At 46.3% G+C, this 15854-nt stretch overlaps 1 protein-coding gene across 1 annotated transcript in view; it reads right to left on the bottom strand.

Moving 5' to 3' along the window:
- The window catches only part of ZC3HAV1 (zinc finger CCCH-type containing, antiviral 1), a 79553-nt gene extending 73811 nt beyond the window's left edge, over positions 1 to 5742 (bottom strand). Inside the window, exon 1 of the mRNA XM_017880399.1 lies at positions 4619 to 5742. Coding sequence (XP_017735888.1) covers positions 4619 to 4926 — 308 coding nt within the window. The 5' untranslated portion in view covers positions 4927 to 5742. The remainder of the gene's footprint in view (positions 1 to 4618) is intronic.
- Positions 5743 to 15854: the final 10112 nt, after the last annotated feature.

The raw sequence follows: 15854 nt of genomic DNA, 5'->3' as shown, positions 1-15854 counted from the left end.
GGAGTGCAGTGGCCAGCTCTCAGCTCACTGCAAGCTCCGCCTCCCGGGTTCACGCCATTCTCCTGCAAGACCTCATTTCTAAAGAAAAGAAAAAAAAAAAAAAGAAGTCATGCAGATCTAGGTTCAAATACCAATCCTGCCAGCTTCTGGTTATGTTACTTTCAGTAAATTTCTGAAAAACTCTATGCCTGAGTTTCCTATAATAAGGATGGGACTTAAAATACTACCTTAGGAGCTACCCTAAAGACTAACCTGGATATCATCTCCAAAGTGCTTATCATAGTGGTTGGCACATAGTTATTTGTTCGATAAATAGTGATTATTTTTGCATCAGAACTGGGATTAGAACTCCCTGTGTGGGCATATATTTCAGCAAAGCAAATAGAAATATCCAAACCGATTCACCAAAACAATTATCCAACATCGAAGCAAGCCCTGTTGTCAACTAAAATGTATAACTAAAAACATTGCAAAAGAAAAGATAGAAACTACAGGACAGGATAAATCCTATCTATAAATAATAGTACCACAGAAAAAATTTTATACACCCAGTACAATGCAAATCGTCCCCTGTAAACAGAGACCAGTTTATAACATCAAGATGGGTAGCAGGCCGGGCGCAGTGGCTCACGCCTGTAATCCCAGCACTTTGGGAGGCCGAGGTGGGCGGATCACGAGGTCAGGAGATGGAGACCATTCTGGCTAACAGGGTGAAACCCCATCTCTACTAAAAAATACAAAAAAAGAGCCGGTCGTGGTGGCGGGCGCCTGCAGTCCCAGCTACTCGGGAGGCTGAGGCAGGAAAATGGCCTGAACCCGGGAGGCGGAGCTTGCAGTTAGCCGAGATCTCGCCCCTGCACTCCAGCCTGGGCGAAAGAGCAAGACNATAGAAACTACAGGACAGGATAAATCCTATCTATAAATAATAGTACCACAGAAAAAATTTTATACACCCAGTACAATGCAAATCGTCCCCCTGTAAACAGAGACCAGTTTATAACATCAAGATGGGTAGCAGGCCGGGCGCAGTGGCTCACGCCTGTAATCCCAGCACTTTGGGAGGCCGAGGTGGGCGGATCACGAGGTCAGGAGATGGAGACCATTCTGGCTAACAGGGTGAAACCCCCATCTCTACTAAAAAATACAAAAAAAGAGCCGGTCGTGGTGGCGGGCGCCTGCAGTCCCAGCTACTCGGGAGGCTGAGGCAGGAAAATGGCCTGAACCCGGGAGGCGGAGCTTGCAGTGAGCCGAGATCTCGCCACTGCACTCCAGCCTGGGCGAAAGAGCAAGACTCTGCCTCAAAAAAAAAAAAAAAGATGGGTAGCAATTAGTTAACAGACCCCATTAACTGGTAATCTACAAAGAAAGTCCTCAAACTCACAAGTGGCAGTTTTGGAAGACGAGGTTTATAACTTGCTAAGAGGAGAATATTTTAAAACATACTTAGGGAGGAAAAAAAACATGTTTTCTAGGACCCGAGGGCAAAAAAAAAAAAATTCTCCCGGAGGTCCTTATTAGAACGTTTAATACATTAATAGATTAAAAGTTTGTAATTCCTAAATTCAAAAGTGATGTAAAACGAAATTAAAAATATGGCTCGGCCAATAAAAGTTAGGAAAAAAAATTTTATCACTCTACTAAAAAAAATAAACTTTATTGAATTCTCTGGAGGGCCCATCCAAATTTAGATAGGCCAAATAATCCCTATATTATATATATTCTTATAAAAGTGGGGGTTAACACCCAATTAATGACTTTAAAACAATTTTGCTATTTCAAACCAGGGAAAAATATACCATAATAAAATCCATAAAACTAAAATGTCGAAGTGTATTGCCTACAACAAATTGAAACAAAGTATTTAAATGTTAGATATGTAATATATGAAAACAATTATAGGTCAGGCAAGGTAGTGGCTCAGGCCTCAAATCCTAGCACTTTGGGAGGCCTAGGCCGGCAGATGGCTTGAGCTCAGAGTTTGAGACCGGCCTGGCCAACATCGCGAAACCCCATCTCTACTAAAAATACAAAAAATTAGCCAAGCATGGTGGCACACACTTATAATCCCAGCTACTTGGGAGTCTGAGGCAGTAGAATTGCTTGAACCTGAGAGGCAGAGTTTGCAGTGAGCTGAGATCCGGCCACTGCACTCCAGCCTTGGGTGACCCTATCTCAAAAAGTAAAAAAATAAAAATAAAAAATAAATTTTTTAAAGGATTATGTCTACGTAGGCTTTTTCCTGAAAATACAAGTTGGATTTATAAGACAATCAGGGACATTTGAATACCAACTGGATATTAGATGATATTAAAATTGTAATTTTTTTTTACAAAAATGTGATTATGGTACTGTATTATGTTAATAAAACAGTTCTTATCTTTTAGAGATACTAAAGTACTTAGTAATCAAATGGTTGCTGAGATTTGCTTTAAAATAACACATTGGAGTTGGGGACACACAGGGAATAGGGAGAACAAATGAAACAAAACTGGCCATATTTTGAAAACTGTTTAAATGAAATGATGAGTACAAGGGGCTTCATCATTTTTTTCTCTCTACTTTTGAGTATGTTGAAAATATCCATAGTAAGAAATAAAAAAATAAAAAGCATGTGTATTTCAAACTAAAAGTCAACACTAGTTGGTGAAGAATTTGTCATAATAGAAAAGATAGTAACAGAAAAATCATAACAAAGCCTTCCAACCATGTTATTTGGTGTAGTGCTAGAACATGCTAGAATGTTCCTTCCTTTTCTATCCCCCGCCCTCTGCTCTCTTCTTCTCAGATATTTCTTCAGTTACCAGCGGTAACTTAGATGATTTCCTCAATACCCATAACTCCCAGCAACTCAGAAATAACCTTCAAATTATTGCCTTACAACATATTAAAGAAATTTTTAAATAAAGGAACACATTCAAGAACTTTTTAAAAACGTTAGAGTGAGCTGAAAGGGTTTTTGCTGTAAAGAAATTTTTTAAAAAATATATTGTGTCCTCTACCTCATCCATCTAAAACATTTACCTTTGTGTGTTTTATTAAACGTATATTGGGGGTGAGTGACTGGAGTTTTTGTTAGTTAGGTGCGTGATCAAAGTTTGCTGACCGGGTCGGACAAGGTGGCTCACACCTGTAATCCCAGCACTTTGGGAGGCTGAGCGAGACAAGTGGATCACCTGAGGTCAGGAGTTCGAGACCAGCCTGGCCAACATGGCGAAACCCTGTCTCTACTAAAAGTACAAAAATTAGCCAGGTGCGATGGCGCGTGCCTGTAATCCCAGCTACTCGGGAGGCTGAGGCAGGAGAATCGCTTGAACCTGGGAGGTGGAGGTTGCAGTGAACCGAGGTGGAGTCACTGAACTCCAGCCTAAAAAGTTTGCTGACCACCATTTTAAACCCTGGGACACAATTCAAAGTGTTTAAGAATGGGCCAAGTGTAAAAAGTATTCTACCGAGAAAAGTAATTGAGCAGAAGCACATAGTGACAGAAAGGGTGGAAGGAAAGACTGACCAGAGAGAATCATTCATTAATTCAACAAGGCATTCATTCAGTTCATTCAGAAATGAGATGGGAACGCGGAACCCGCCAAGACGGGAAAGAGACTACACAAAAAGGACTTGGTGATGACAGATTGTGAGGAGGAGGATTAAAACCCTGCCTGGGGGAAAAGATGAGTTTCACTCTATGGACAGGACACATGCGCGAAAGGAAGGGCCTGGGATCAAGGGAAAGGCCTGGACAGCGAATGTGAACCTGGAAGCCATCTTTTTAGATGTGCAGCTGTCCCCGAGGGAGCAAGCTCTCTTAGTGAGAAACTGGGAAGAAAATCACTCAAGAGGCTTAACCCAAACCTTGCAGCGCACCTGCATTTAGACGAAAAAAAAAAAAAAAAAAAAAAAAGGCAAATGGAAACAACAGAAGCAGTGGCCCGAGAGGTGAGCCGCACTGCTTCCAACCGATTTAAGAGAGTTGTCCCAAGGCGGGCGGTCAACTGCGCGCGCCACCGTGGAGAGACCACCCGGAGGGAAGGCCCGCGGCTGCTACAGCTTCAGGAACCTGGAAAAGGACTACTCCTGTTAAGCGCCAGGCATCAGAAAAGCGGTGATGGGGGGCATGGGGGTGACCAGGAAGAGAGGGACAAGCAGAGAGACCTGTGGCTCGCTCCGGCGGAGACGGACAGGGGGCCCAGCGCGGCTGGTTGCTGGCTCCGCCACGTCTAGGGAAGAAGGTAGCAGGGAGGGAAAGACTCAAGATACCAAAGAGTAGAGGCTCTTTCCTTCCTTCCCAACCCTGCCTCCCGCTTCTCTAGGCCCTGGCTGTCTCCAGAGCACTTTATTCTTCTGATTGGTGCGGGCGGGCGGGGAAAGGGGTAGAGATTGAGCCTGGTCTCCGCTAGGCACTAGCATTTTAGCCATTCTCGAAAAAAGGTCTGGAGGTGCCGGAAGGAAGGGAACGGTAGAAGCGCGGGCCCTGCAGGGGCTCCCAGAGGGAGTGGCTGGAGGCAGAGGCTGTCAGGTGCGGGGTCCCGGCGAGGCCATGCCCCTCCCAGAACAGTGCCCGCCTGGACAGTCCACCCAGACCAGGGTTGCGGACAGCGCCCCTCCCTGCGGGTGCACTTACCTCTCCGACTGAGAATAGTTGCACCGGCCCAGCAAGTTGAGCTTGCAGAGATGCAGGTTATCGCAGGGTCTCTGGCAGTACTTGCGACGGCAGACCCGGGCTCGAGTGGTGGCCACCACCGATCGGGTGATCCCGGCCTCGCCGCCGGTTTCCAACACCACAAAGCGGTCGGGCCCGGCTACCTGCAGCACCTCACAGAGCTGCGGCTCAGACAGCGCGATCTCCTCGAGCAGCGCGTCCAGGGCCATGCGGCCCCCGTGGGCGCACAGGATTTTGGTGATGAAGCAGCACACCTCCGGGTCCGCCATGGCGCGCTGGCTGTGCTGGCTCTGCCGCGGCGCGGGACTCGGTTCCGCGGAAATCGAAACTTACAAGTGTACAGGGGCGGGCGCGGGCGGTGCTCCTGCTGGGCGCGCCCGGAGTCAGCGAGGCCGCGCTCTCCGTCGCCGTTAGTCCAGCCCAGCGATCCACTCTCCGCTCTCAGGTCAAGAGGCTAGATCTCACCGACCGGGTCCTAGTGGCAGGTTTACAGCCGGCCGCAAGGGCAACTGGGTGGAAAGAAAGAGAACGCGCGGGCAAATCCGCTGGTGACCGCCTGGGGTGGCCGCTCTCGGTTCTAGGCTCGGCGAGGGTGAGGTTCCCCAGCCGGGCTCCGCGTGGCTTCTTTAGAAAGAAGAGAAACTAAAAGCGATCTTGGGGCTCTGGCCGGTGTTTTATAAGCCAGCCGACTGAGGCGTGTGACGCAAGTCTTGGGAGCCCTGTTGAGGAGTGCGCACCCCACCCATTCCCGGAAAGAGCAGACCCTAGCGAGCGCTTCCTGCGAGCCCTGCGCTCTGCCTCCGTTGGTAGTAAATCTTCCCAGCAACTCCACACGGTAGATATTATTATCCTCACCCTGAACTTGAGGAAGTAACTTGCACAAACACGCACTGGCATCAAGCGGAGCTCAGATGCCACCGAGGTTCCCCAGATCGCGTCCCCAAGCCCCAGATCGTGGTCTGCCCGGTCCAGGACCGACGTGCAACTTTCTCCTCCACCACCGTGCCCTCTTAAAGAACAACGATTGTCACTCTCCCTCGTTTCTGTCTTCTCACGAACTTCTGGACGAACCACTTCTTGACATGGTCTTGCTTACCTAGAATCGCTAACTCGGTGCCCTGAACCACTGCTTATACCTCAGTCACGATGGACATGTTAAGACGTATCCCAAGATTTCCAATCAGTTCCTCCCTGTAGAGATTGAGACAAGAACTTTTCCACCGTGGGGACACACTTTGACCCCCAGAGTTGACATATTGTTTTTAAGTGAAAACATTGAGCTACAGAAGAGGTAGAAAGAAATCTTAATGAAACCTCCCTTATCTGACTAAAGCAGAAACTCCCGAAAACATGGTGCCATTAACAGCCTCTCAGAGTATTCAGCTGCCAGGAAGATAGACTGTCCCATTACCATTAGTACCAAAAAACCCAATGGGCTAGGTACGGTGGCTCAGCCTGTAATCCGAGCACTTTAGGAAGCTGAGGTGGTGGGAGGATTGCTTGAACCCAGGAGTTCAAAACTAGCCTGGGCAACATAGCTCTCTACAATAATAATAATAACAACAACAATAATAATTAGCAAGGCATGGTGGTGTGCACCTGTAGTCCCAGCTACTTGGGAGCCTGAGGTGGGAGGATTGCTTGAGCATGGGAGGAGGCTGCAATGAGCCGGGATTGTGCCACTGCACTCCAGCCTGGGCAACAGGACCGAGACTTCGTCTCAAAAACAGAAAACAACCCAATCGAAACTTACAAACTCTCCTACGGAAACCCTGAAAACTTCCTTTCTGTTAAGTTGAGGTATATAAACCTTTACTTTTGAGTTTTCTGTTACTGGAAGCTCCTCCTTGAATGTGTAAATAAACTTTGTCTTTTCTCCTGTTTGTCTACTGCCAGTTAATTTTTAGGCCCTTGAAGACAGGACACAAGTTGAAGAGGAAAAAGTTTTTTGTTTTTTGTCTTTTCTGTTTTTTGTTTTTTTGTTTTTTCCAACATCTTCAAATAAAATAGATGGGTCATTGATCAGATAAGAAATACATCTTTTTAAAAAATAATAGAATCTGGTTGCCATCTTAGAAATTCTTCAAAATGACTAATGAGAATTCTCCGTTTTGTCATTCATGGTAGATAAACCCTCTTTCAGGAATAGAGTACTTTGTTATGAAAACCAGCCAAACATGGGGGCCACATAGGATCATCTTAGGATGTCTAAGAGGGACATCTTGTTCCTTCTAGCTGCGGCTTCTATAGTTGTCCTTTAATCCACTTGGCCTTATTTGTGGTCTGACAGGTTCCCAGGGACCTTTATTATCAAATCAACTAAGTTCCAGATGTTTATTGAGTATCTTCTATGTGGTCCTTATATTAGTTAGTAATGTAAGAACATGCAGAAGTTTAAGCAACAGTCCCTGCGCTCAAGGAGCATGTATGGGAAGACATGAAAAAATGCTTGGAAATATAAGCAAATTCGTAGATAAATGCTGCAATGGGAATATATAAGATGAGAGACTGAAGAGTCTAGTTTGGCTACAGTGGTTGGGAGTACAGACATAGAATCTACTCCAATTTGAAGCCATGAAAAATGATTTAAGGGCCAGGTGCAGTGCCTATAATGCCAACACTTTGGGAGGCCAAGGCGGGAGGATCATGACCCTCCTGGGCAACATAGTGTGAGACCCACCTGGGCAACATAGCAAGACCTCATCTCTACTAAAAATAAAAACTAGCCAGACATAGTGGCATGGGCCTGTAGTCCCAACTACTTGGGAGGCTGCGGCGGGAGGATTTCTTGAGCCCAGGAGTTCAAGGTTGTAGTGAGCTACAATTGTGCCACTGCACTCCAGCCAAGGCAACAGAGGAAGATCCTTTTGAAAAGGGAAGAGAAGGGAAAGGGAAAGGGAAATGGAAAGGGAAACAGAAAGGAAAAGAAAAAGGGAAAGGAAAGGAAAGAAGGGAAAGGAAAGGGGAAAAGAAGAAGGGAAAGTGAAAGGAAAAAAGAAAGTGAAAGGGAGAGAGAAAGGTGATTTAAGGAGTTCTGGGAAGGAAAAAGGAGACATTTTGAAAATTTTTGAAATATGTGCCATCAGGCCGGGCGCGGTGGCTCAAGCCTGTAATCCCAGCACTTTGGGAGGCTGAGACGGGCAGATCACGAGGTCAGGAGATCGAGACCATCCTGGCTAACCCGGTGAGACCATCCTGGCTAACCCGGTGAAACCCCGTCTCTACTAAAAAATACAAAAAAACTAGTCTGGCGAGGTGGCGGGCGCCTGTAGTCCCAGCTACTGGGGAGGCTGAGGCAGGAGAATGGCATAAACCCGGGAGGCGGAGCTTGCAGTGAGCTGAGATCCGGCCACCGCACTCCAGCCTGGGCGACAGAGCAAGTCTCCGTCTCAAAAAAAAAAAAAAATACAGAACTTTCTCTGCACTTTTTCTGGGGCATAACGCCAGTAAAAGTCAAAGGAAAAAGCATGATTGATCCATGGGGCCTATCAGACTTTGGTGAGGACCTGACAAAGTCTCTGCCAGCCCAATGAGAAGCTCTGGAGTAGGGGTCCAGCTCCGGACAGAAAAGTCTAGGCCCTTGTACTGCCTTGCTCAGCCACTGGTGGGGGCCGCCAGAGAAGTGGATGACTTCAGCTCGAATGCTGGGGCAGATCTTGAAAGAGCTAAAGCTGGAAGCTATTGGCTAAACATGCTCCTCAAAGCTGGGCAGCAAGCTCGACCTGAGTGCCACACTGTGTCAGCTGTAGTCCACCCTTTGTACCACATGGCTTTCTTTATCCATTTGTATTTAGGAAACAAGTTTTCAGGGTCACTCTTCCTACAGGGAAGCTTATAAGAGGGAAATTAATGGAATGAACTATATATCATCCTTGTCACTGCAGTTGGTCTCAAGGCCACGGCTGGTTGTCTGGTCCTCATCATATCCCTCCACCACTATCCATTCCAATCCCTCTAACCCTTGGCCACCACCTCAGCTGCTCTCAATAGCTTAATCTGGTTGGGTGCCCTATTTGTAAGTGGTCTGAGCACATCTCAGGCCCAGATGGGCAAAGGATTACCAAGAGACACCCAAATAGGTCACCAGAATTCCATGCATATTCCACCTGCCCACATTGTGTAACAGCAGCCACACCTCCTGCTGACCATTAACAGTTACCTCGGATAAGATGGCCATTCCCTTTCTTACTTGCTAGTCTTTGACCATTAGGAGGCCAAAGTACCTGGTGACAGCCATCACTGTAGTCCAGTGGGATCTCTGCTGTATCTCCAGGCAAGAGTGTGCCCCTTTTGGGAACCAGGACCTGCAACTCTGCAGAGCCCGGTGTTGCGGGGAGAGGAAATTGTAGGGGGTCATTGGAATTTTACTAAGTAGGGCCACTCTGGAAACCATTCTTTCCAGACTCACATATGGACACAGTACCATACTAACTTGACCTATTCAAGGCATATACCACGATGTTCTGGAGGCTATGTAATCATTGTAGGGTATCACCTCCATGCTGGTGCTTTGACTCCATCTTTAACTGGCCTTTCCAACAATGCATCCTATAGCTACTGGGTGGTGAAGTGTATGATAAGACCATGGATACTATGTTCATAGGTTCATTCCCTCCACTTTCTGTGCCATGAAAAAATTCACCTGGTAAGATGCTATGTTAAGTGTGATTCCATGTCTATGGATCGGGCAACCTTTAAGGCTCCAGAAAGTGGTGCTACTGGCCAAGCGTGGTGGCTCATGCCTGTAATCCCATCACTTTGGGAGGCCGAGGCATGGACGACTTAAGGCCAGAAGTTTGAGACCAGCCTGACCATCATGGTGAAACCCTGTCTCTACTAAAAATACAAGATTAGCTGGATGTGATAGCACACGCCTGTAATCCCAGCTATTTGGGAGGCTGAGGCAGGAGAATCGCTTGAACCCAGAAGGCAGAAGTTGCAGTGAGCTGAGATCGCACTATTGCACTCCAGCCTGGGCAATAAGAGTGAAACTCTGTCTGAAAAAAAGAGAGAGAGAGAGTGCTACTACTGAGGCTCTGCAGGGGGAAAGGGCAACCCCAAATCCAGAATAACTGCCTCTTCCTGTGAGAACCACCACTGGTTCTGCCAGGACAAAAGGGGACCGATGTAGTCTACTGGTCACCAGGTAGTCTACTGTTCTCATTAAGGAACAGAGCTTAGCATTGGTCTTTATGGCTGGCAGATCAGACATTCAGAGGTGGCAGCAGCTATGTTCATTTTGCCAAATGACAATCCATGCTGTTAGGTTCTTGTATCACTTCCATCTTGGCCACCGTGGCCTCTCTGTGCAGCAGTGGGGGAGCAGCCTCTCACTAACCCTGGCCAACATTAACTGGCCAAGTTATTTTGTGTAGTTGGCAGATCTTTTGTGGGCCTTAACGTGATATGAACTGCCCACTTCCATATGTCTATTCATATGCTTCCTTTTACTCTTAGGCTCCCAAATTCCCAGCCAGGCCACCATCACTGTCCATGAGTCCATGTCGGTTCTAACCCTAGGCCATACTCCTTCCATACAAAGTGATGACTAGGTGCACTCTCAAAGCTCCTCCCGCTGGGGAGATTTTCCCTTACCATTGTTTTCCCTGAGTGAGACTGTAATATGCATTTTATTATGAGTGAGGCTGCCATGCATTTTCAGTTTGTACCCACATATTAAGCTAGCCCATCCTTAATCCAAACTTGGTCTTTTTCCCTCCTCCTTTAGCTAGTTATATGGGACCCCCTCACATGACCACAGGTGAGGCTGGGGGAGAGGTACTGGTGCAACTGTAGTGAGTGACATGAAAATCTGGGCTAATTGCTCATGTGGCTTGCATGTGCGTGTGCCCTCTGGTCCCACCTGTGTTCAGTCCCAGATGTACCAGTTTTATCCTATGATGGCTTTCATACTGACCCTGCCTAACCTTATCACTTGGTGTGTCTAACAGGACAAAGCTGATGGCAGCCAGTTTTGAATCCATGATCACTTGGTGTCTCCACCAGGGCCCAGTAGAAGCTCAGAGCTGTTTTCTGAAAGGAGTGTAATCCTTCACTGCAGTTGGCATGACCTTGTTGCACTATCCAAGGAGTCTGCATTGTGATTCCTCTATTAGGGCTCATCATAAATCCCATACTACATCTTTTTCCATCACTGACATCTCCAACATGAGAAGCTGTGCCAGATTTTATGGTCCAAGCAATAGGGTTGCTTGTATCACAGCCCGGAGAGTTCCTTCTTGATCTGAGTCCCACTCAAAGATGGCAACCTCTGTGTAACCCAGTATGCACAGCAGCAGTATTCTTAGGTGTGAAATGTGTTTTATCAAGAACTCGAAGATTCCTAACAAATTTTGTGCTTCCTTCTTTCCAATAAGTATAAATGATGCAACAATTTTTCTTTTGCCTTGGAAGGAATGTCCCAGCACACTGGTGACCAAGGGACCTTTCAAATCGTTAGTGAAGTGGCAGGGCAACGTATTTTGTAGGATTTATTTCCCACTCTCAGGAGCACATGTGTCATACCAAGGCCTCTACCATGCTCTTCACCTCTTTCTCATCCTGCTTAGCAGCATGACATCCTCGATGTGATGGATCAATGTGATGTTACATGAGATGTCCAAATGCTCCAGTTCTCTTTGGACTAGATTATGGCAGAGGACTGAAAAGGAACATAACCTGTGGCAAAACTGTACAGTCTTGTTGCTGTGCATTCTGCATGAATATGAACTCTTTCTGATCCTCTTTCTTGATTGCAAAAGAAAAGAATGCATTCACCAGATCAATGGCCTCAAACCACTTCAAGCTACATAAATCTGCTCTGGCAAAGATGCTATATCCAGTACATAGCTACTACTTCCTTGCAGTAGTCTGAAGTCATTCTCTAGGAACCATCCCATTGCTGCAGGGTCCACACTGGCAAATTAAACAGAAACATCATAGGTACCATGCTTCTTCATCCTTTAGATATTTAAGAGTGGCACTAATATCAGCCATCCTCCTCATCCTAGACTGTAATGTTATTTTGTAGTTACTACATTGGCTGGGGTGTGGGACAGTTTCAGATACTTCCACTTAGCCTTCCCTACTGTGATAGCTCCACTCTACAAAATCAGGATGAATGTGAGCGTTAGCCCAATTCCCAAGTGTGGCAATCCCAACCACATATGTGAAGATTAGGAGAAGGACAATTGGTGGGTTCATGAACCCAGGGAACCCACTGCAAGCTGGACCTCAGTCAGGACTCCATTTGCTCCCACTCTGACATGGAAGCCATGAGAATGTTTCAGTTCTTTGGGCGTCAGTCAACCTCTGACCTTGTACCCAACAGTCACCAAAATGTCTGCATATTCCCCTATCCCCAGTGTTCCATCATTGGAATAAATATTGTAGATCTCTTTAGGGGAAGAATCAGAGGAACTGTGGCAATATGTTCTTGCCATAGTGTTACAGGTCATTCATCTTGGTGACTTGGCCACCACTTCACTCAGTGGGTTCTGAGTCTGAACATTGGTTCAGGAATGGAAACAAGGCAAGGAAATGTTTTTCTCACTGTCTTGCTTATTAATTCTTTTATTTTAGATTATACTTATGAAGCAGAACAGATGCTCCTTGACTTACAATGGGGTTATGGCCCAATAAATCCATCATACATTGAATATACTGTAAGTAAGGAATGCATTTAGGCCAGGCACGGTGGCTCACACCCGTAATCCCAACACTTTGGGAGGCTGAGGCAGGCAGACCACTTGAGGTCAGGAATTTTTTTTTTTTTTTTTTTTGAGACGGAGTCTCGCTCTGTCCCCTGGCTGGAGTGCAGTGGGGCGATCTCGGCTCACTGCAAGCTCCGCCTCCCGGGTTCCCGCCATTCTCCTGCCTCAGCCTCCTGAAAGGTCAGGAATTTAAGACCAGCCTGGCCAACATGATGAAACCCCATCTCTACTAAAAAAAAAATACAAAAATTAGCCAGGCATGGTGGCTCACACCTGTAATACCAGGTATTTGGGAGGCTGAGGCAGGAGAATTGCTTAAAGCTGGGAGGCAGAGGTTGCAGTGAACCTAGATCACCCACTGCCCTCCAGCCTGGGTGACAGGGCAAGACTCTGTCTCAAAAAAAAAAAAACCCAAAATATATTTAATACACCTCATCTACCAAATATCATAGCTTAGCCTAAGCTACACTAAATGTGCTCAGAACACTTACATTAGCCTACAATTGAGCAAAATCATCAAACACAAAGCCTAGTGTATAATAAAGTGCTGAATATCTCATCATGTAATTTTTGAATTCAGTACACCGTACAGTATCAGTTGTTTACTCTTGTGATCACATGTCTGACTGGGAGCTGTGGCTTGCTGCCACTGCCCAGCATCACAAGAGGGTATCATATGGCATGTCCCTAGCCTGGGAAGAGATCAAAGTTCAAAATTCAAAATGTAGTTTCTACTGAATGCACACCATGGTGAGGCAGAAAAATCATATGTTGAGGGCCATTTGAACTTTTTGACTACCCATGCGTCTATGTTCTTCCTAGAGAAACTGTATGCTATTTACAATCCCTACAACTCCCTAAAAGTCAGGTCCTGTTAGCTGCCACTCTGATTTTGTCGTTCCGCCCTTAAGTGCCGTCATTCTGGTATCTAGTGCATCAGGGTTCCATCATCTTCATTGCTATCAGTGAGCCAAGTTCCAGGACAGCCCCTCCTTCCATCAACTATGTTCTACTGGGGAAAGCACCACTGAACTTATTAGCAATGTTGCTGTCCCTCTCATCAATGTGTTCCCTATGGCCTTGATGAATATGGCTCCTTGAGCCATCCTATAGGATATAATCCCATGGTGGGTGTTCTGGCCTAACCTTACATCTGTTTCAGCATGTCCCCTTGTCTGAGTCCTCTAATCCTTTCCTCAACTGCCTGACATAGCAATTTAGGCACTTCAGACTCACTCTTCATGAGCCAGCACTTTTCCGGGATTCAGGGAGCCACCCTAGCAGCAATTTTGTACCTGGTTCTTGCCAGGATGCTCAACCTCGTATCCTGAGATGTGCCCTTATGTCAATAAATTCTCCTGTATACAATGTCATATTATTCCAGCTCACTTGACAGAGCAGTTCTCTCAGAATGCTGAAGTTGGAAATCAAAGTGTGTGAAGTGAAGAAATAAAACAATTGAGTATAGAACATTCATTTTAGAGGATTGACAGGGAAGGGAAGGGAATGGGAGGGGAAGAGAAGAGAGGGAAAAGATTGTTCAGGTGGCCGGGCGCGGTGGCTCAAGCCTGTAATCGCAGCACTTTGGGAGGCCGAGACGGGTGGATCACGAGGTCAGGAGATCGAGACCATCCTGGCTAACACGGTGAAACCTCGTCTCTACTAAAAAAAAATACAAAAATTAGCCGGGTGAGGTGGCGGGCGCCTGTAGTCCCAGCTACTCGGGAGGCTGAGGCAGGAGAATGGCATAAACCCGGGAGGCGGAGCTTGCAGTGAGCTGAGATCCGGCCACTGCACTCCAGCCAGGGCGACAGAGCGAGACTCTGCCTCAAAAAAAAAAAAAAAAAAGATTGTTCAGGTAATGAGAGGGAGAATTTTTTTTGTTCAATTGATACTTGCCCTTGTTTTTATTTTCTTTTTGTTTATTATTATTATTGTTTGTTGTTATTTTACTAGAAGATCTGGGTATTTGTGAAAGTTTCAATGAAATAGATCTGAGGAGAGTGCAAGACTGAAGTTGCTAGGGCATGTTAGGGTGACATTGAGCCATATGAACCTGTTGAACACCGATCAGAGGGGGAAGCAGAAAACACACAGGCTGCAATGAGTCAGCTATGCTAAGTCATAGAAAAGTACATAAACATCAGAGAATTGAGTCAGATTTGGACATTTGGAATGTCCAAAGTCCATGCCAAACAGGTGTTCCATAGGAGATATGGGAGTCAAGAGAAGCATTAATCAAATGGTCAGACAAATGGGGGAAGGCTGCAGTAGGGGGCAGGCAGCAAGTATACTTTTAGAGTTGGAGAAGGGCCATATTCCTCTTAGAGGATATATTTACAAACTTTGTTTTGGTGGTGTTAAAATGAGGAACTTCAGGCTGCAACCCTTCTTCCAGTAACATATCTGAGACCAGAGAAAATGGGGATGTAGAAATCCAGAGGTGGGGTTAAGTTGGTGATGATGGCCTGAGATGGTAGCCAGCTGGCTCCCAGTGGGTTTTACCCCCAGGTATCTGTACCTTTGTGCACCCTTCCACACTAAACAGCACAGATCTGTGTAATCAATAGGATACTGTCAAAATAACAGTATGACTTTCAAGACTAGGTCGTAAAACAACGCTGTGGGTTTCTCCTTGCTCTCTCTTGGATCCCTTGCTTTGGAGAAGCCAACTGCTACGTTGGGTGGACACACAAGCAGCCCTAGAGAGGGGTCCGTATGGCAAGTAACTAAACCCTCCCACCAATGGTCAGCACTAAGCTGCCCAGCATGTGGGTGAGCCAGTGGGAAGGGGAGACTTCAGCCTTGCTCAAGGCATCACATGACTGCAGCCCCAATTAACTGTGACCTCACCGAGACTCTGAGCCGGAACCACCCAGTGAAGCCACTAAGCAGAAACTGAAAGAGATAAGAATGTTGATTGCTTACATCATACTGCTTCATGCTTATGTATCTGGTGAGTCTTAAGCAAATCAGTGAGGTGAGTTTTTATTACCTCAACTTACAGAGGAGAACACTGAAACACAGGTTAGCACACATTGGAAGCAGCAGAGGCAGGATTCAAATCTGGGTCTTGCTGACTTCAAGGCATACAACCCTATGTCACCTTCAGTTCTTGCTAGCAGCTGCCTTCAGCACTACAGGAGGAAGTGAACCATGCAACACAACAAGGCCTGGCATCTCAGCAGCCAGCTGACATAGAGAGGCCCTCCTTACAGGGCTCCCTGAATAGAACACCTGATATTTTCCCATTAACTTCCTTTTATGTTTATATTGCTTTCTGATTTCTCAATTATCTTTCTGCCAAATAAACGGTTACACTAGCAATCACAAGTTGAAAATTATTTTTTATAGTATCCTCACACAAAGCCACTTAATTTTTTTGTTTTGTTTATTTGTTTTGATATGGGGTCTCTGTTACCCAGACTGGAGCGCAGTGGTGCAATCTCAGCTCACTACAACCTCTGCCTCCTGGGCTAAAGCGA

The sequence above is a fragment of the Rhinopithecus bieti genome, unplaced genomic scaffold, assembly GCF_001698545.2.
Source record: "Rhinopithecus bieti isolate Rb0 unplaced genomic scaffold, ASM169854v2 scaffold_11401, whole genome shotgun sequence".
Lineage (NCBI taxonomy): Eukaryota > Metazoa > Chordata > Mammalia > Primates > Cercopithecidae > Rhinopithecus > Rhinopithecus bieti.
Note: the sequence above shows the minus strand (reverse complement) of the source record. Positions and strands in the feature narration are given on the sequence as shown.